Source organism: Trichosurus vulpecula, chromosome 8, assembly GCF_011100635.1.
Source record: "Trichosurus vulpecula isolate mTriVul1 chromosome 8, mTriVul1.pri, whole genome shotgun sequence".
Lineage (NCBI taxonomy): Eukaryota > Metazoa > Chordata > Mammalia > Diprotodontia > Phalangeridae > Trichosurus > Trichosurus vulpecula.
In genome coordinates this window covers 107,023,334-107,043,167 of record NC_050580.1, presented here as the reverse complement: position 1 = coordinate 107,043,167, position 19,834 = coordinate 107,023,334, and the positions used below count along the sequence as shown (strand labels likewise).

General features: G+C 37.9%; 1 protein-coding gene across 6 annotated transcripts in view; it reads right to left on the bottom strand.

The window, feature by feature from the left end:
- SORCS1 (sortilin related VPS10 domain containing receptor 1) overlaps positions 1-19,834 on the bottom strand; it is a 719,989-nt gene that overhangs the window by 159,561 nt on the left and 540,594 nt on the right. For all 6 annotated transcript variants that reach the window (XM_036735441.1, XM_036735437.1, XM_036735435.1 and 3 more), the window contains 3 exons: positions 10,720-10,838; positions 8,227-8,316; positions 1,153-1,332 (listed from right to left, as the gene is read on the bottom strand). In XM_036735441.1, coding sequence (XP_036591336.1) covers positions 1,153-1,332; positions 8,227-8,316; positions 10,720-10,838 — 389 coding nt within the window. The remainder of the gene's footprint in view (positions 1-1,152; positions 1,333-8,226; positions 8,317-10,719; positions 10,839-19,834) is intronic.

Sequence of the window (19,834 nt, the reverse complement as noted above, 5' to 3'; positions counted from 1 at the left end):
TAAGTAATCCTTCTCTCATACCTGTGCTGGGTCAGTCATTGCACCATTCTGCTATCTGGGTTTATGGCAGTGCCAGCAGCCCACCTCACTATCTGATAAAGCTGGCCATTCCTCTGTTTTACAGTTGTGATTTTTAGACAGTTCTTTCTTAATATGAGTCTTAGTCTGCCTCCCTTCAACTTCCACCCATTAATCCTAGCCCTCTATTGCCGTAGAGAACCACTGTACTTCTTCTTCCAAGTAACAGGTTTTCAAGTAACTAAAACATAAAAATAGAACTAGACTGTAGATTTCATTTTTATAGGGAACTCCTGGGTGTGGAAAATCCCTTTATTAACTGACTGGCACTTTCTCTAAAATTTCATGTCTTAGAGAGCTACATAGGGCAGCAGTAGATTAAATGATTTGCCCACAGTCATATGGCCAGTACACATGATTCCATGTCTTCCTGGTTTCAATGTTAACAGTCTTTGTTCCATATTACATCGCTTCTCTGAAAACATGGCCTATAAAAGTCTTCTTTTCTAAGAACCTATCCCTAGTTCTTTCAACTCTTTTTATATGTGTTTTTGAGATTATTTTTAAAATTGCCTCCTTTTTTCTTTCTTTCCAGGCTAAGTAATCCTAATTCCCCTAGGCTTTCCTTTGAGGGTCCCTCATTGGGAATCTCAAGTATTCTGAATTTTTTTATTGTCTCCTTTGGCCCCTTCTAAAATTCTCTGCATATTGTTAGTAATTAAATTAATATATATGTATAAATATTCTTGGTAGCTCATGGCTCAGTAGATAGAGCACTGGGCTTGGAGTCAGGGAGACCTGAGTTCAAATCTTGACTCCAACACTTAACTAGCTGTGTGACCCTGGGCAAGTCATTGTTTGCCTTAATCCACTGGAGAAGGAAATGGCAAACCACAAATGGCTAACTTAAACAAAAAATAAAATAAAACAGTGAAACAAACAGGATTGGTGTAATATGGTCATGAAGAGTTGGACACACCTCACTAACCAAACAACAACATAAATATTCTGGTACTGCTTTAATGTAAAAGGGCTATGGAAGTAACTGGTATCGGGGAAAAAATGAAAAAGTGATATTACCAATAGGCATGTAAGGCCTTGTCTTAAGAGGTCAGCCTACCAGAGGTGACATACCTCATAGAGGTCAATCATGACATTACCCTCTGGCCCTCGGCTACTCTGGACATTCTCCAGAGCCAGAGTGAAGTAGACGCCCCGTGTGTCTGAGATGTAGAGGTTGTAGGTGTCGTTTTGGTTCCATTCCTGGACTGCTGCAAACACTTGATTCTCATCTGTGCTGATGACATGCATATCCTGGAAAGAGGACAAAGAAGAGACATGAGTCCTGGAGCTCCACTGGCTCTGTCAATCCTCCTTCAAGTTGTTCTGTAGGTCTGGAAAGTAAAATGAGTCTGCAGTCTAATAAGAAATCCTTTAATAGGCACTAGGATTGCAAATAGTCTCTCTTTTGCATATATGCAAGATATTAATTAATTGAAGGAGTGTTAATCAAACATTTCTTTTGATGTGGTTGTGGGGATGGGCATTAAAGTAGTGGAGGAAGGAGGAAGGAAGCTTAGGTATAATTTGGATATCTTATTAAAGAATTTGAAAAATGCTTTCTCAAATGAATAGGACTTGGGAGAATCAATCACCATGATTTATTTGCCAAGCACAAATATGGAGCTTGCTCAAAAGGCTTACATAAAGTAAACCTGAGATGAAAAAGGCTGAGAGGATGGGGGAAGGAAAAGATAAAATGAGAGAGGTTTGAGTTATCCCAAGTCCAGCCAGATCACGACTTGTCCCCTGAGGTGGGTCATCATAGTATCTCATGAAGATATTCAATACTATATGAAAGAAACAGATAGACTAGTTTAACAGGTTTCTTTTAGTAACCATTGTTTATCCATGTCTTTGTTTTCCAAGGTACAGCAAGAAAACTTAAATGAAATAAATCTGTTTAGTACTTTTAGCTATCTACTTGCATATATTATGTATAGACTTATAATTTGCATAATAGGCAGCCTTTTCAAATCTTGCTAGGCCAATTAGACTGTGAGCACCTTGTACCTTAAGTGCAAGGGACTGTCTATTGCTTTATTTTTTATCGCTATTACATAGCACAGTGCCTAGCACAAAGTAGGCAAAGAAATTCTTTCTCTTTTGGAACTCTCATATCACTCCCATATCATATATTCATTCAACAAAGAGTATTTTCTAGCTACAATAAAGTTCTATTATGGAATTTTCACAGTGTTTCTTCTATTTTTTCTTGTATTATCCTCTTTGCTTCCCTCTCTCTCTTTCCCCTAGAAGGTAAGCTCTTTGAGGTCAGCGTTTCACTTTGCCTTTGCAGCCTAAGACAGGACCTTTTACAAAGTGGGGACCCAAATAATGCTTGCTGAATTCAGTGGAGATAGTTATTTTTTTCATGTGTTTTACATAAACAATTCAGAGACAGACTGAGTTTGAATCTTGTTTCTGACATTTACTAGTTGCGTACCCACGTGAAAGTCACAATTTTCAGCATCAGTTTCTTATTTGTAAAACAAGCATAATAGCATCAGTAGTAACTACATTTTGAGGACAGTACTTTATAAAACTTAAAGCTCTAATAGTAATTTAAATTTAAATGATAATTTTTACTGGACTATAAACTTCAAAAAGGCAGTGCCACTATCCTTTTCATTTCTGTCTCACTCACAATGCTTGGCACAGCGCCTGTCTCACAGGAGCTACTCAATGAATATTTGTGCAATGATATTTCCCAAGTAGGAGTGACCTCCTCAAACTCTTTTTTGTCTAGGATAGTGTTCTGGCAAGTGTGGGCAAGGAGAAGAGAGACCACACATCGCAAAGTTTACTGATTTCCTGGGGTACATTTTCCTATGACATCTGCAGTCCCTAGCTTATGACAGCAAATATTTTCTAACAGGTCCATTGGATCAGAGGGAAATAGACAAAAACACTTCATCCACATTATCTCCCTGCTTCTCTGTGGGGCTATCATCAAATAAGCCAGAAAGATAACTCCCCAGCCTTTCCTTACAACTAAAAAATAAACAAAATTTCAGAAAATGGAATGCTACTGTCTTGGTCACAAATTCCATTGCCTTCCTCATGGTCTTGAGAGCATTAGGAAGTTCTTTCTGATAACTAACTTAAATTCACCTCCATACTGAAATCTCTTTCTTCTCAGTCAACCAACAAGTATTTATTAAGTTCCTTCTTTGGAGAAAGCACAATACTATGTACTCCAGAGGAAACAAAGATAACACAGGACATGACCTTTATTTTTATCACATATAGTTCCAATGAAAAATATCCTCCAATACTTTTTTCAACTCCTCTGCATCCCTCACTTATTTGCAAGGTTGTTAAAAGTAGGTTTAAATTTTCTAAAACTAAATTTAGGGATGGAATGCCCCTACAGAAGTCAAATCATGAGAAATCTATATATTTCATATTGAAAGCAAAAGTTTAGTTGGGGTGGAGATGGGGGGAATTTGTTGTTCTTCAAAAGCATGCAGTGGGGCTCAGACGATGGGCCATTTAGTCAGTGAAGTTCAAAACCTTCATTCTTTCTTGATTTCCTGACCATAAAGTCTAAACTCTTCAGACTGGTATTAAAATATCTTCACAATCTGGCTCCAACTTATTTTCCTAGTCTTTTTACATATTACTTCCAGTCCCACACATGCTATTCTACTCAAACCGGCCAACTTGCTGTTCCCCCAACTTGACATTGATCCCTCTATTCCTCATCTTTGTACAGATATTCTCCAGACCCCAAATTCCTCCCTCCTCTTAGGAGCTTTAGCTTCATTCAACACTCATATCAGATGACATCTCCTCCTAGAAGTGTCTCCTGACTCCTGTGATTGTTAGTGTTCTCCATTTCCTCACGTTGTCTAGTATTTATTGGTTTACCTGTTATACAGCCCTGGGAGAATGCAAGCTGCTCGAGGGTAGAGGCTCCCCTCCCCTTTTAATCTGTGTTTCCCTGTTATCTGGGATAAGTCAATTGGAGATCCCCAAGCAAACATTAAAATTCTCTTTCCCTCTACCCTCTTTCCTCATCATCTAATCTCTTGGCTAACTATTAGTTTAGCCTCAATCTTTCATGGGTCCCTCTAATGGCAAGGTAAGATTAAAACAAAACAAAACAAAGGAACCTAAGCATAAAAGTTGTCGTTTATTCTTTTCCAAACATGCCAGTTCCTGGCATTAATAGGTACCTCTAAATATATGTGCAAATGGTTCTTCTAACTTAGGCCTGGGATATTTCCACTTTGAAAGTGTAATGAGGTTGTAATGAAATAGCTCATCTCCTTAAATAACACACATTCATCTGGTCAAAATAATACATTTGCTGGCTGTTCTGACTTCTATTTCTCTGAGAATGACATAAATTAATCACAATGTCCTCTTCCCAGACCTCAGAAAAGGTAGTACCATAATGTTAACAGAGAAAGAGATGAGGAAAGGAGAGAGATGCGTGACAGCGTTTCAAAGGCAATTCTTTTGGTCCAAATTGTCCAACTACCACACACTGGGAGTCTGAGGACTTTGGTGATCAGGGTGATAGATGAACCTGGGCAACTGCAAAGTACCCATTCTAAAGTCACCTAGTAATGGGGTGAGAGGCTTCTTTAGATTTCGAAAAATCCATTTCAAACCACACTTCTTGTGCTACTCAGGCCAGATGGGCCATTTCCTATCACACCACCGAATACATGTCTGGCTTTGTTTTTCTCTTTGTGCATTTCTTATGAAAGAATCCCCAAGTGCTCACAGGTCTAGGTTAGCATATTGGAAATAGTGCTGGAATGGCAGTTAGAACATGTCTGACATTTTGTAATGCTTTTAACATCCCTCAAGGCTTCTACACGTTCTTACCTCACTCTATAATCTCAGGAACTGGGTAAAATAAATGCTATTGTAGTCTCATAGCTTAAAAACTGAAAGGGACCCCAAAGATCATCTAGCCCCTCATTTTACAGATGAGGAAACTGAGATACTAAATGGCAGAGCTGTGATTGGAACGTAGGTCCGTTGACTCTAAACCCAGTCCTCTTTTCCAATGTATCAAAACTGAGGTATAAAGAAGTGATATGATAGATGAGATCAAACAATTAGTTAATAAAGAGTCAGGTCTCTTGGTTTCTGTTTGGGTTCTCTTCCTATTAGGCACTCCTTTCTCCAGAAGTGGAGAAGATGAATGTGTTCAGGGGTAAGGGACACAGAAGGGTAAGATAAAGAAAGGGGCCAGCAGAGAGGTGGATGATTGTCTGACAGAATGTCAAATGAGTCAGAGGTCTTAGGGGTAGACTATGGTTGACATAGCCACTCTCTGAGTTTTCCACAAAGCAAAGTTTTGGGATTTGATTCCCTTGAAGCTATAGCTTGTGGTTTCCTATCTTTTGCTTCATTGATAGGAGGGAAAGGGGGAGAATTTTATTCAAGGGTTTGATCATTCCTATCACTGGTTCTCCTGGAAGAACAGGAGATCATGCTGCTCTTTTTTAAGGATTCCCTACTTTGTAAATGCTTAAGCATGAATTACTCTTGGGTTGATTGCTGGAAATTGACCATTGAAAGGACCTGGGAAAATAACAAATACCATTACAACCTCAACTAACATATATTTATAAAGCACTTTAAGGTTTACAATGTTATCTTTTACACACAAACTCATTTAATCTTCCCAACAACCTCAGGAAGGAGTATTATTATCCTTACTTCACAAGTATAGTAACCGAAGGCTGGAAGAATTTATTAAGTTACTTTTCCAAAGTCACACAGATAGTCAGTCTCTGAGGAAGAATTAAAACTCATATTTTTACTGACTCCAAATCTTGTTCTCAATCCACTAGGCTAAATTGCCTCAAAAAGACAGATCCAATAAGGATATCCAACACAAAAAGTCTTTTTTTTTCCTTTTTTGGTCTTGATGTTCTCCTCCAAAGATTTCAGATCTCTCATATTTACCCTTATCAATTTATGTTCTTTTCCTATACCCATGTACATCCCAACCCAGATATGTTAACGCCTGAGGAATAAGCAAGCCAAAAGACAGGCAACATGTTATAGTCCTTACAATACACAGATCATTAGATTTTGTATTAGAGCACTGGCTCTGTTACTTCCTATTTGTGTGACATTTGATAAATTACTTAATCTCTCTGGGCTTAAATTCTCTCATCTATAAAAAAGGGACTGGAAAAGATTATACCTAAATTTTCTTTCAACTCTAAACTCTATATCCCCATGTAAAAGTAAATTTATTTCAGGCCTCCAATGTGCCACTAATAGAACTGGGATTTTAAATCCTGGTCTTTGATCTCTTAGGTCAGCATGCCCTCCACTAGGTGGTGCTAATACCTTAACAGAGTATAAAAGCAGATTTTTGAAGAGATAGAGTGATGGATGGACAGCTAGTTTTTGACCACTATTTGCAATAAGACTTTCTGGATGGATTCAGAAGACATGATCTATTCAAAGTATCCTGAGGAATAACCTAGGAATCAGAAAACCTGGGTTCTGTTCCCGACTCTAATATTTGCTCCTTATATAACCTTGAACAAGTCATTTCTCTTGGCTTCTGTTCTTTCACCTAACTAGGGAGACAATGATGTTTTACTCTGGCCAAAATGCAATCGCAAAACTAGGATATTTTGTCATTGATAGATAAACAAAATAAAGGCAGAAATGTTAGCCAGGTGAATGGTGTCTCTTTCATTTACATTTTATTCTGAGATCAAATTCATCTATTTTCCAAGCTAGAGAGGACTTTAATATTTCTTGCTCTTAATAAAAGTATTGTCTGGGAAGAAAAGTATTATAATATTCAATCCCAGACAAAAAAATTTAGAAGAAAAGCCTTTATTCTAGCCTGAGGGCACTCTTCACTTTTGTTAGATAAGTGGTAAATTAAAATCTCTTCATATGACTCAAGTGCTATCAGACTACACTTATTAGGGAGAGGCTTGCTAGTCACTGCTCACTAACAGAATGGAGAGTGGTGTTTAGATAACTATCACGTAGTCCTGAAGAGATTTTGCCCAAAAATTAGTACTTGGGAGTAATGCCCAGGAGATCAGCTGAGCAGCACACCTAGGAGGAAGAGGAATGAAAGCAGAAAAGGAGAAGGAAAAAGGAAAATGGAGGGAGAGGGAAAGAGAATGAAAAAAACAGGAGAGGGAAAGGGAGAGAAAACAAGATGGAAAAGAGAGAAGAAAATAGAAGAAAGACAGAAATCAAGAGTAAAAGGGAGATATAGAACGAAAGGGAGAGGGAGAACATGCACAGGAAAAAAATGGTAATATGATATCCTGTAGGGAGTAAAGCATTTATGTTGCTATATCCACGTGCAGGCCCAGAAGTAACAGGTAGCAGTGTGGAGGCCCAGAGCCAGCAACACAATGACACCAATGGAAAACAGTGCAATATTAGTGGCAGAGGTTGCCCTTTTATGAATGCTCCCAGGTCACACATGCTCCCTATGTGTGTGACTTTATATGTGATCTCCATGTTTATCTGTCTTCTCAATGATAGTGTATATATTTGTGGGAGAGTATTGCCTGTGTTCTACAGGGTAATATTCCATTGTGATTTTTTAACTATGTTATTTCATTTAATAACTTTGCTTTGAACTGTGTTCTCTGGATGACTATTAAATCTAATCATATTAATGAAGGCTCATGGGCTGAGGTTTTTGTGCAAATATATATCACAGATTACTTTGCACCTGAGGTAGCTTTTCTGAGGACTCAACATGTGGGGTGGGCAGGGTTCCCTAGGTGCTACATATGTAACTTTAATGAGCCAAACAAAATAATCTCTAAAGTCCAGCGAGGCAGTGTGGTTTAGCAGAAACAACAGTGGCCTAGGAAAGAGAAGACCCTAAATCTAGTTCCACGTCAGCCACTAGTTTGTTCTATGAACTTTGGTGAGTTATTTAATTTCTCTATGCCTCAATTTCCTCACATGTAAAATTTTAAAAGTTTGTACTAGATGATATATGAGCTCCCTCCTTAGGCTACTTTTTTTTTTCCAAGTCTATGACCACTTCTGTCCCTTCCACTTTCAATGTTAATACAGTTCTATAAGATTAAAAAATAAAAAAGACAGAAGCAAAAGGGAATGTCCATAAGAAGCTGAAAGCAGAAAGAGAAAAATGTTAGGAAGATTATCCAACTTTACCTTAGGCAGGGCATACTTGGGCAGCTTCATCTGTGCAAATGCATTCCTACGGTAAGACACGTAGTAATGTGGTCGTCCTCCCGAGGTCAACTGAGACATAAATAGAAAGATTATAACAACAAATTTTATTAATATTACTTGTGGCCAGTGAATAAGTGGAAACAAGAAAGCAACCACCAATACAATGATGTGAAGGTCTATTATGCAGAGTCATTGGGGAGCTAGGGTAGAAGATAAGACACACTATATGTGGGTCTATTAGGGTCAAATACGGATCTCTGGTCAAAAATCAGATTTTTCAACTTTCAATGTGTCTTTCAAGTGCAGAGCCTCAATAAACTCTCTCACCTTGGTAGAAGATATGGGTTTATGATATAGATTGACTCAAAGTCAACCAGAGCCTTAGATGTCTGGCTTCAAGAATTACAAACATAAGACCAGAATCCCATTGCTACTTAAGAAGGCAGTAACTCAAATCTAGCATTGACAGAACAAAGACTCAAAGTATTCAGGTCTTCTTTTCTTTCTGGGACTCTGGTCATCATGAATTTATAACAGGAGCTACCCTGAAGAAAAAAGGAAAACCAAAAAATGACCTTCCTCCAAGGCTCAGCATAGGTGCCACCTCCTACAGGAAGCATTTCCTGATCCTGCAAACAGTTAGTACTCTCTCTCTCCTCAAATTATTTTGTATTTACTCATCAGTTTATATGTTTTATTTTCCCAAAAGTCTATAAGCTCCCTCAGGACAAGAGGTATGTCTTTTTTTCCTTTGTATCCCCAACACACAGGCCCAGAGTGCCATATTTAGTAAGTGATTAATAAATGTTTGCTAATTTGTTGGGTTATAGGCCATGTTAGCTACAGGTCTGTCCAAAACAGAAACATTTGAAGTAACCCTCCAAGATAAAAGATCATACTATTAAATCAAAGAACACAAAGGGATAGAATAGCTGTCTCTTTTATGTGAGCACCTACTGACTCATGGTAAACTGTCCTGTCATCATTCTCTCCCCTTTCCAAATACTTTTTTCCTTTCATCTCTATCCATTAAATGCCAGTGGTTCCAAGGCACTGTATCTTTATAGTATGTTGGTGACAAGACAGATGGTAATTTACAACTATAATGAGATGACAAGTTGCTGTTACTGATTGCATTGACTCCAATTTGAGTGACAAGGTAGCAATTCAAAATGGCAGAATGGATTTTAATGGGCAAGTAATACCAGGGGATTTGAAGGAATTATTAGAAAATGCAAAAAAAAAAAATGTTGTTAAGGTGGCAAGAGACTGGGGAAATGGACTTTTAAACTTAACCACCTGTATCTGTATTTCAAGGTAGCATGATCAGTTTGAGATAGAAGCGAACTACGTACATATTTATCTAGAAGATGTATCAGACAATAAGGTAGAGTAACAAAACATATGCAGGTGTACCAAGCTAGAAAATGAGAGTATGACATGTGTCAAAGCCACTGGTGTACATTCCTCATGTCTTCTTTCTTAACTCATATGCTTTGAAATGTGAGCTTCATAAATTTCAGTACCAAGATGTCATCACCACTTGAATACAGACTTAAGGAAAGGCCCTTTTTTAATAAAAAAAAAAAAAGCAGTTCTGTTTTCCCCATATTAACACAGTGCCTTACTCATGGTAGGCAATTAAATGCATGTTGGATTGGTAAGTGCTCTGATTGAAATCTCCTTTATTTATTATTTTTTTATTAAAGCTCCCTTTTGTCAATTAAGCACAGGAAATATTGCTGGATTATTTTAAATTCACAGTCCAAACATTTCTAAAAATTCCATCCCAATGAACACTTCACATAGCAATAAGTAAAAATTTGCTGTTGCCTTTTTTGCCCTTTGTTTCAGGTAGCCTTCCAAATGAAACCCTAACTTCAAAAACTGTTCTCTGAGGTGAGAAACCTGCCTTAATACATCTCATCTAAATTCTCCTTATACTAATAATACTCAGTGCATGACAATAATGGCTGATTACATTCTCTCTCTATGTCTCTATCTCCCCTTCTACCACCTCTAGCTGTTTCACAGCCTCTTCCTCAGTCTCTGTTTTTTTCTAAGAAAATACTATTTTTTTTTTTTGGAAGAAGAAAGCCTGATTGGTCTGCTGCTCTCCTGATAGCAAAAGACTGACATATCTGCCCAGCTCAATGATAATAGGGAGCTGCCAATAGAATACAGGATGAGGAGGTTGATTGGAGATTCAGATCATCCTGATGTGTATTCCTGATCCTATGAGAAGCACCCCTATGACCTCATAGTGATAAGGTCCTCCATAGTCAGGAGAAGCTATTTAGTATTCTGATGATTTGGAAACTGACATACTAAACTCTGTTCCTTTTATTGAAAATCACAGCCTTTTTTTTAAGAATCCTTTAGTGTGGTGAGGGGGTAAAGGGATACATGGGAAAGGGGATACGTGGGAAAAGAATTCTTGGAAACCAATCAATAGAAGTGGATGCTACACACCTGAACAAAAACGTAATCATCCTGAACAATCAGAGAATCGGGGTCAATGTAGCCAGGGAAAGGTTTATTTCTGTTGCCTTCTGTGCAGTTCTGCATCCGGCAGGTTAAGTATTGTGAATCTGGAAGGAAAGAAGGAATGAACAAAAAGGAAAAAAAAATTACACTGAGGACAAGCAGCTATTAATTTCCTGGGTTCTTTTCTCATCATGAATCTATCTTCTCCTTCAGCAATTCTACCTACAGCTCGTTACTTCTATTCTTTTTTGCCCTGGTAGATTGTCACAGTTCTTGGGTCAGAGTAATTGTGCCTTTGGTGAGGTGACAGGAGAGAGAAAGAGAAAGAAAAAGAAAGAGAGAGAGAGAGACAGAGAGAGACAGAGACAGAGAGACAGAGAGAAGAAATAGAAACATAGAAGTATACAGAAATGATCAACTGTTGGTAATTTCAGGTTTTCTTCCACGAATATATCTCTTTTTCAGGCTTTGTTTCACTACTGGTTGAACATGGAGGGGGGACAAAGCCCCTACATGATTGTTAGATCACTGTCACACAATCCATAATGAAGGTCTGTTGACACCATTTTTCCTCTCCTAACAGAAAGGGAAGAAGGGGGGAAAGGGGACCTTCAAGAACCCTGCTCACATTCTGAAAATGAGCAAACTAAGATTCTGAGACTCACTTGGAATTCTGCCTTCGGTGTCAGGTACAGCTAAAATGAGGACATTTCTACTTTGACAGTTCCATTAAATAAGATATCAGGAAACCCTCACTACCGGCAGTACCACAACCCCTCCCTTCACTTCATATCCCCCTTGCTTTCTGAGGTGTTTTTAACTGAGATGTATCATATAATGATGTACTCCACTTCAAACTATATGAAATCCCAAACTTTTCAAGACAGAAGGATCGGGTGGCAATTCACATCACCAAGGGAGTTTTTAATTTTACAAAAGAATTTACTCTAGATTTCCTTTCCAAATTCCACTCGTACAAAACTTTTCCAAGAACACTGCCACTGAGGGGATACCTTGCACTCTAGAAGTCAGCCACTAGGGGGAAACATGCCCATATATTCTACCCAACCAATAAGAAGCTTCTGAAAGACATTTCTGCAGTTGCATCTCCACAGAATGTTTTTGTGCCTCTTCAGCCCTTTTTACTTATTCACAAGCCCAAGGTGGGGAAGGGGGGGGGGGGCGGGGAATTATCTTCTGATTTAACCAGTTAGTCACACTAAAGCATTCCTTTTTCACTCTTAACCCCCAGTGAGAACCCAGAATTTCTCCTCCATTTACCATAAGCTTCATTTTTTTATGGGACCCAATTTAAGACTCAACACCCAGTGATCTTCCTTTGCCCAAATACCTACGACACTTATTTACTGAACCACACTTGACTCTATCTCTACTGTTTTATCCAGTTTTCTAAGTGTACCCTTCCCATTCTCCAAGGTCCCCGATTTCAGACTTCAAGGCTCTGTGAAGTAAGTCTTACCTCCATGACTTCTTTCCTGATCTTCCCAGTGGCAAATGATTTTTTCCTCTTCTAAATTTTATAACACTGACTGTCTTTGTATCTCTGCTAAGAATTGATCAAACTCTAGTTTGTAATATAGGTTGGAAATTCCCTTCTAGACTGCAAACCCCGTAAGAGTATGAGCTTTTTCTCATTTATCTTTTATCTCCACTGGCCAGGAGAATGATATGTACACATAGGGTAACTAAAATTACTTTATTTAATTGAAACAAAATTAATTGAATTAAATCATACTAATCAACTTTTCAACTAGAAACTTCCTGGTTCTTTCAAAAAGCAGCCCTAAATGCAGCTTAATGGTCAACCTGTGCTAAATATGCCTGTCTTAGTAATGATTCATGCCTGATTATCTTTACCATTTTCTCTTTTATGACTCTCAGTGCCACCTCCTCGATGACACCTAAACAATCCATACTACATACAGCAACATCTCACCTATCTGGAGCTCAGCTGAAAATCATAACAAAGCAAAATAAAAAAAACTCAGCAATGGAAATAGGTATCACAAAGTTCGTGTACCTTTATCACAGATGAATACGTCAAGTGCCAATTCAGACTATAATGTCTCTTAAATTGCGTTAGTTCTTGCTAAATTGCTTATCTGTTGGTAACTAAATCCACTACAGATTAGAAGAAGCAAATTGGAAGGGAGTAAGGGGCAAAACTAAAAGAAGCAAAATGAAAACAGTGAGAAGTAACATTTGACAAGCTGACTTGGGATAAAGATTTAGAACAACTCTAAAAAGTCAACCAAGTAACTCAAAAAGCCCTACATTCTGTTATTTAATAAGGGAAAAATAGGCTTACATACCTCGGGAGACCTAGAGGACACTACAATACATAATAGCACTGCCATGATATAGGTTAGATAAGTTATTATCCCTCACTTACAGATGAAGAAACTGAGAGATAATGGGAATGAAATGATTTGCTTAGGGTCACACAGATACTAAGAGTCACAGTTAGAAACTGAACCAACATCCTATTGACTTCAAGTCTCTTTCCACTGCAATATGTTGCTTTCCTATTACGTATTATAAGTTCATAAATTTAAAGCTACAAGGGACCTTAGAGGTCATCCATTGAGTTCAAACCTCTCATTTAAGAAATGAGGAAACTGAGGCCCACAGAAGTTGAGTGACTTGATCAAAAATCATACAGTCAGTATCTGAGTCAGGATTTAAATATCCGTAATGATCCTAAGAAATCAAGAAAAAGCTATTCATGTATCATAAACTCTGTATAAGAAGGTAAGAAAGGGTATAGCACATTTAACAAAGATTTCCATGCAAAATGGCTAATTCTCCTCATGCCTGGGACGCACCTCCTCTATCTATGCTTTAGAAAACAGAGTAGGCCCTTACCATCCCAGGAAGGAAGGAGAACAAGTAGGGAGGGAGGAAGGAATAGAATTTGGAACTCAAAACTTTAAAAAATGTTTAAAATTGTTTTAATATGTAATTGGGAAGAACATTTTTTTAAAAGAAAGATTTATTGGAATCCTTAGCTTCCTTTTCCAAGGCTCAGTACTGGGGCTGTCAGATTTACAAAGCTTTTCCTCATATCCCTAATTTTTGGTGTCCTTTCCTTCCTCAAATTCTCTTCTATTTTCTTAATCTGAATATATGTTGCAGCCCTCCTCCTTATGCCCATGTTCTCTGTCCTTCTTCCCCCAAGAATCTAAGTTACTTGCGGTTGAGGAGTTCTCATTCTTGTTTCTGTATTCTTCACAAGCACAACACTTTGTACTTAGCAGGTGCTTAATAATTACTTGTGGGACTGAACTAAATGGTTAAAACCATTTACTTGCCCCCAAAATTTGATTCCCTGAAATGATTGCTCCTTGTTGTGGGGTGTGTGATTTCTTTGAGCTTCTCTTGTGAGAAAGGCCCAAGACCAGGGCCCTATGTCCAGTTCTCATTCAATGTGAAGTTAGAGGGGAAATGATCGATTCTAAGGGAATAGCTCAACAGCCGGCCCTATGGTAAAGTGTTACCAATTTGGTTCCCTTCCCCTCCTAATGGAAATACAAAGTAATTGGCCGTACTTCATAATGAGAGACCAATCACTCTTATTTCCCTTGGGGCTCATCATAATAGCATTAAGTATGATGAACTCTTTCCATATTCAATTCCTGTGGATATATGCTGCGATTCCATAGGAAGTGTCTTGTAATTTGGCATTAATTAACGTCAATTAATATATGCAACTGCTAAGCTTCAGAATTAATTTCATTACTTTTCCTGCACAGATGTTTTCCTTGCCATAGGTAATTAGGACATTATGCTTCTCTTTTCAAGCATTCTCACCCTCTCCAACAGCTGCTGCTTTGAATAATGTAATAACCAGTTCCCCTTAAAGAAACTTAGTTGCGTATCTAGGAAGGGGGCAAAAGAAAGTCAAGCCAATTTTGGCTCTCCAATAACCAATGACCCAACTCAATCCCATTATGAATTTCAAGAGACTATTCTAATGTATTTTCCCTTCTTCTATTTATTTATTCATTTGTTTGTTGGTTTATCTATTAATTAATTTATTTACTTGAGGAGGGAGCTATACCGATACTGGAAAAGAAATGTTGGGGGAAAATATTTTCGTAGTGTTTCTAGTTTTTTTTTTTCAAAGTATCCCCAAAGATGCCAAAATTGCCTTGAAAACTGGAGAGAAAAACCACTTTGATACAGTCAGAGAGGAACATTGAACAAGGTCAGAAACCTGGATTTTGGTCCTAACCAGAGTAGTAATGAAAACCGGGTAACTTGGGTTGCGTCTAAAGACACTAAGGAAAGGTGATTTCAGGATCAATTTACTTTCTGGTATACCATTCCAATAGCATATTAACTTTGATCATCTTGGCTCCCTCACACAGGTCCAAACTGCCCCTCCCACTGAGCCAGGATCCCATTTTCATGGCATACCTTTCCTGGACTGCATACCTCCTGTACCATTGCAATAAGTGCAAGTGTGTGTAGGAGCCAATTCAAACCAGTTCTCCATAGATCTGATTGTTAAATTTTCAGGGTGAATATACACCTGGGAAATAGACAAATACTATAGCCCAAAACTAGATTTATTGTCTGGTTGATTGTCTAGACTCAAGAAAGCAATGGCAAAAAAAAGTTTTATTTATGTGGATTTAACTTAGAAGTGTGTCACAGATAACTAAGTTTTGTTTTCAGAGAGTCAGTTCTTAAACGTTCACTAGCATATCTCTGAGTGGGACTGCACCCGATGGGACTGCATCTAATAGGACAGTGACTGTCCATTCTCAGACTCCAGCTCAAGACTCAAATGAATCTATTCTAGGTGTCAGAATTTCTGGTTAAGACTCTAATCCCAATTTTGCCACAAACTAGGTCTGTGACTCTGTGCACAGACCTTCCCCTTTTGCGCCTATTTCTTCATCTATAAAATGATAAAGTTGGATTTAAATGATTCTCCAGGTCTTTCCCAGATATAAACTTCTATGATTGATGAAAAATTTCATTTTGGTTGTTATTGTTGTAGGAAATTTTTACTAAGACTATTCCCAGGCATACTAATTTTGAATGCAGAGAGACATTCAAAAGCTTAGGGGGTTCATTTACCAAACTTCTCTGCTTCAAATATATATATATATATGTATGTATCAATAGAGATCACTGTATAAGAAAACAAAAAGTCCCAGAATTTCTTTAGTTTTACACTTGGTGTGTGGGTATGTATATATACATACACAATATACATATATACATACATACATTCTTATATATACTGTATACAAAATAAACATTTTTAAATGTAGACACTTCTGGTATATGTTAGTATCTGTTCATTAAACTTATTTTCTAATTTACAGTAATTACAATAAATATTTTCAATTTAAAATGCATGTAAGAGAAAGATAGGAAAAGAGGAAGAGATAGAAAGGGAAAGGAAAAACCAGAAAAAGATAGATGGAGAGACAGAAAATACACACAGACTCACATATGCATATTTTACACACACATACGTACAAACAACACACCCAGTGGTTTCCTGGAGCCATCTTATACTGGGTCATGAGAGCCATTTGTTAAATTTTCAGTTTAAACATTTATTCCTAATAAATTGGCAAATGCTATAAACTGGGGCTTGAATTATGATTTTATTTGTTGTTCAGATTTAAGAAAGTGATGAAGAACATGTTAAGAATGCAAATTAAAAGTGTGTTGTAAAATATGTGTAAGCATGTGCACATACACACACATACAGAAACACTTGTGTGTACATACGTACATATGAGTTGGTTGTCAAATATTTACCAGCACACCACAGTGCGTATACACACATACAATGTATCTCTATATAATACACATATGCATGAGTATTATACACATGGATATACGTGCACATTTAATACATGTGTGCATATATGAGTGTATGTAGATGCATGTGTGTTGTGTGTGTACATGTGTGTAAAATGGCTGGAATACTCCATTAAAAGGGCATTGCAGTAGTACAGCAGGCAGGGATGAAGTCCTGAGTTATAATGATGGCTATGAATAGAGAGAAAGGGGCATATGCAAGAACTGTTGTGGAGGTAAAATTGACAAGACATGGCAACTGATTAAATATGTGACAGAGAGGTATAGGTTCTCTGACTCTGTTTTTTCATTAGTACATGTCAGGGGCATCATGATTTCTTTTTCCTCGTGCAGGGTATTTGCGTATGCATATGCTGCATAAGTTGGTATTCAATGCATGACAAGGGAGAAGTGAAACATAACACAGCTATCATACTTGGCCCTAATGGTATATGTGGCCTTTAAGATTCATACAAATTAACTGACCATTAAAGTTGGAAGGGACCTTAGAGATTATATATCCCTCCCCCTGCCTTCATTTTAACAGATGAGAAAATTGAATCCTTTTCACTTAAGATAAGGTCACAAGTGTCTTTAAGTATTTAGCCAGAATAACATTGTGTGATTATAAACGGACCCAAGGATGCTCCCACCCATCCAACTCCTCCTCAGTTTGATTATTTATACTGGAAATGCTCTTAATAGATCATAAAGTTTTTAATTCCAGTTGGACATTAGGCTGGAAATGCAAATATCCCCGAGGCACGAAGAGCACATGGCCCTAAGGTGCTATTGGATGATATTAGAGAACAGGCTGTGATTACAGGGGGTACAGAAGGTAGAACAAGAAAATGAGGGTAGAGACTTCCTAGGTGGGTGTGGAAAGCACATAGGAGAAGACAATGCAAGGGAGTGAAAATTAAAAAGGCTGGGGATACCAAAGCAAAACCTGACAAATTTGCAATTTTTGCAAAGGCCAGCCATGTAGGCACAATCTATAGTAATAAAGGACAAGTGGGGTAAATACTTTGCTATTGATTTGTATTGAGCTGTTTTTTTCCCCCACTGTAGAGATGGGCACATGGAAACCCAGAAAGGTGAGAATGGTAGAGTAGTTGAATTGGAAAATTTGCTGATGCAGTTTTCTACTCCAGGCTGCCTGGCCAAATCACCAGAAGCTGGAGAATGCATTTTCAAAAAGTCTCAACTGTGCAACCTTTTCCCTCCAAAACCTAGATATAAAATGTATGTGTTGGGGAGTGGGGGAGGAAGAGGAGGCACTAAGACTTGGGAACACCCAACGCAGCTTATAAACAAATCTCTCCCAAGAATCAGAAGGCTAAGGTGAATTAACCTCTCCAGCCTTCAGTTTCTCCCTCTCTAAAATTAGAAGTTGGACTAAATGATCTTTGTGATGGCTTCCAGCACTAAATCTTTCCACCATAACTTAGTATTTTATCTTTTCCAATTACATGTAAAGACAATTTTCGACATTGATTATTTGAAAGATTTTCAATTCCAAGTTTTCCTCCTTCCCTTCTTCCTTTCCCCCCCCTTCTCCCCAAGACAGCAAGCAATCTGCCATAGGCCATACATGTGCAATAATGTAAAACATATTTCAATATTACTCATGTCACAGCACTAAATCATAAAATCCTCCCAGATCAGGAATTCCATTATTACCCATTGTCCCTTCCAGATCCAGGAGCCTATGACCATGTAAGAATTGGGTAAAGACCCTGGAGATGGTCACCCTGGAAAAGAGAAGGTAGAGGAGATGGAAAAGTTGGGATGGGCTGAGTAGGGCAGGACTGATCTCTCTCCAAGAATTTGAAGGGCACTCGCATAGAAGGGAGATTAGACTTCTTGTTTTGCCCTGGAACTCTAAATGATAGAAGTTGCAAAATAGCAAATTTTGGCTTCAAGTCAGAAAAGAATTCCCTAATAATTAAATGGGGTGGGTACATTAGGAGATGAATGATTTGCCATGCATGGAACTCCATGAGTTTTCATTGGTTATCTTCTATGTAATTGTAATTCTTTCCCTCCTCATCTCTATCTCCTGACTTCCCCACTTCCTTGAAGTCTTAGTTAAAATCTCACCTTCTATAAGAAGACTATCTAATAAAAGATTAAGTGTAGTAAATGTTGGTTATTGATTTGTACTTTTCCCCATTGTAGAGATCGACATGTATAGGCCCAGGAAGGTGAGAAGGATAGAATACTTGAAGAGATTAAAAAGACATTCCCCAACCCCCTTAAGGCTAGCATCTTCCATTTGTTCATTATCTTTACTTCATCTTATATTTATCTTTTTTGTATTTAAGTGTCTCACATTCTTTCAAACCTCCATTAGACTGTAATCTCCTTGAGAGGAATGACTCTTTTTTTTTAACGTTTCTTATGTCCACAATGCTTAGCACAGTACCTGACATATAGTAGGTACTTAATGCTTACAAAGTGACGGATCAAGCACTAGGCATACGGAGCTTTCACTCTAACTGTGGAAATAGCTAGTATAGGAGAGTGGTGGTCAGGGTAGGGGGTTATTGGTAAATGAAGTCACCAGGATTCTGAGTGCAAAATAAGGCAGTCAACTAATGCACCCTCTGCAGAAAGCCTGGATGTTAGCATTCATTTGATTACAGTACGCAGAACAAGAGGAAGAGGTCTGGGAGTGGTGTTCAGTGGACAATGAGTAGGATAAAAAAGTATGGTCAGGTCCTGGGTCAGCTAGATCTAGTGAGGTCTCACTAATCAGGACAGGAAAAGCCTTCCTTAGATATTGAAGCAGAGTATAAATCACCACATATTGAGCATATTATAGAAAGGATTATTTTTTAGGTATGCTTTAGACTGGACAACTACTTTTTAGGTCACTTACAACTTGAAATTTCTGTGATTCTATCCTACCTCAAACAGGGTAACATTGAAAAAGGAATAGGAAGCCGTTGCCTTCTTTGACCTCTTTGCTAGTACTCAGGGAATCCGAATGTCCATACAATGACTTAGTTACCAATCAGCTAAAAGAATAATTGGATTAAATATTTTTAACAAATACTATTGATGAGGAGAAAGATAAAAGTATTTGGTGAGGGGGCAATATTTGGAAGGGGAGATAATAATAATAATGCTATATAATAGACATGATTATAAACTATATATCAATAATGGAAAGCAATAAAGCTAACAAGAGGATACCCATTATGAACCATGTTTAAAGGCTTAAGGAACACAAGACTTCTGTTAATCA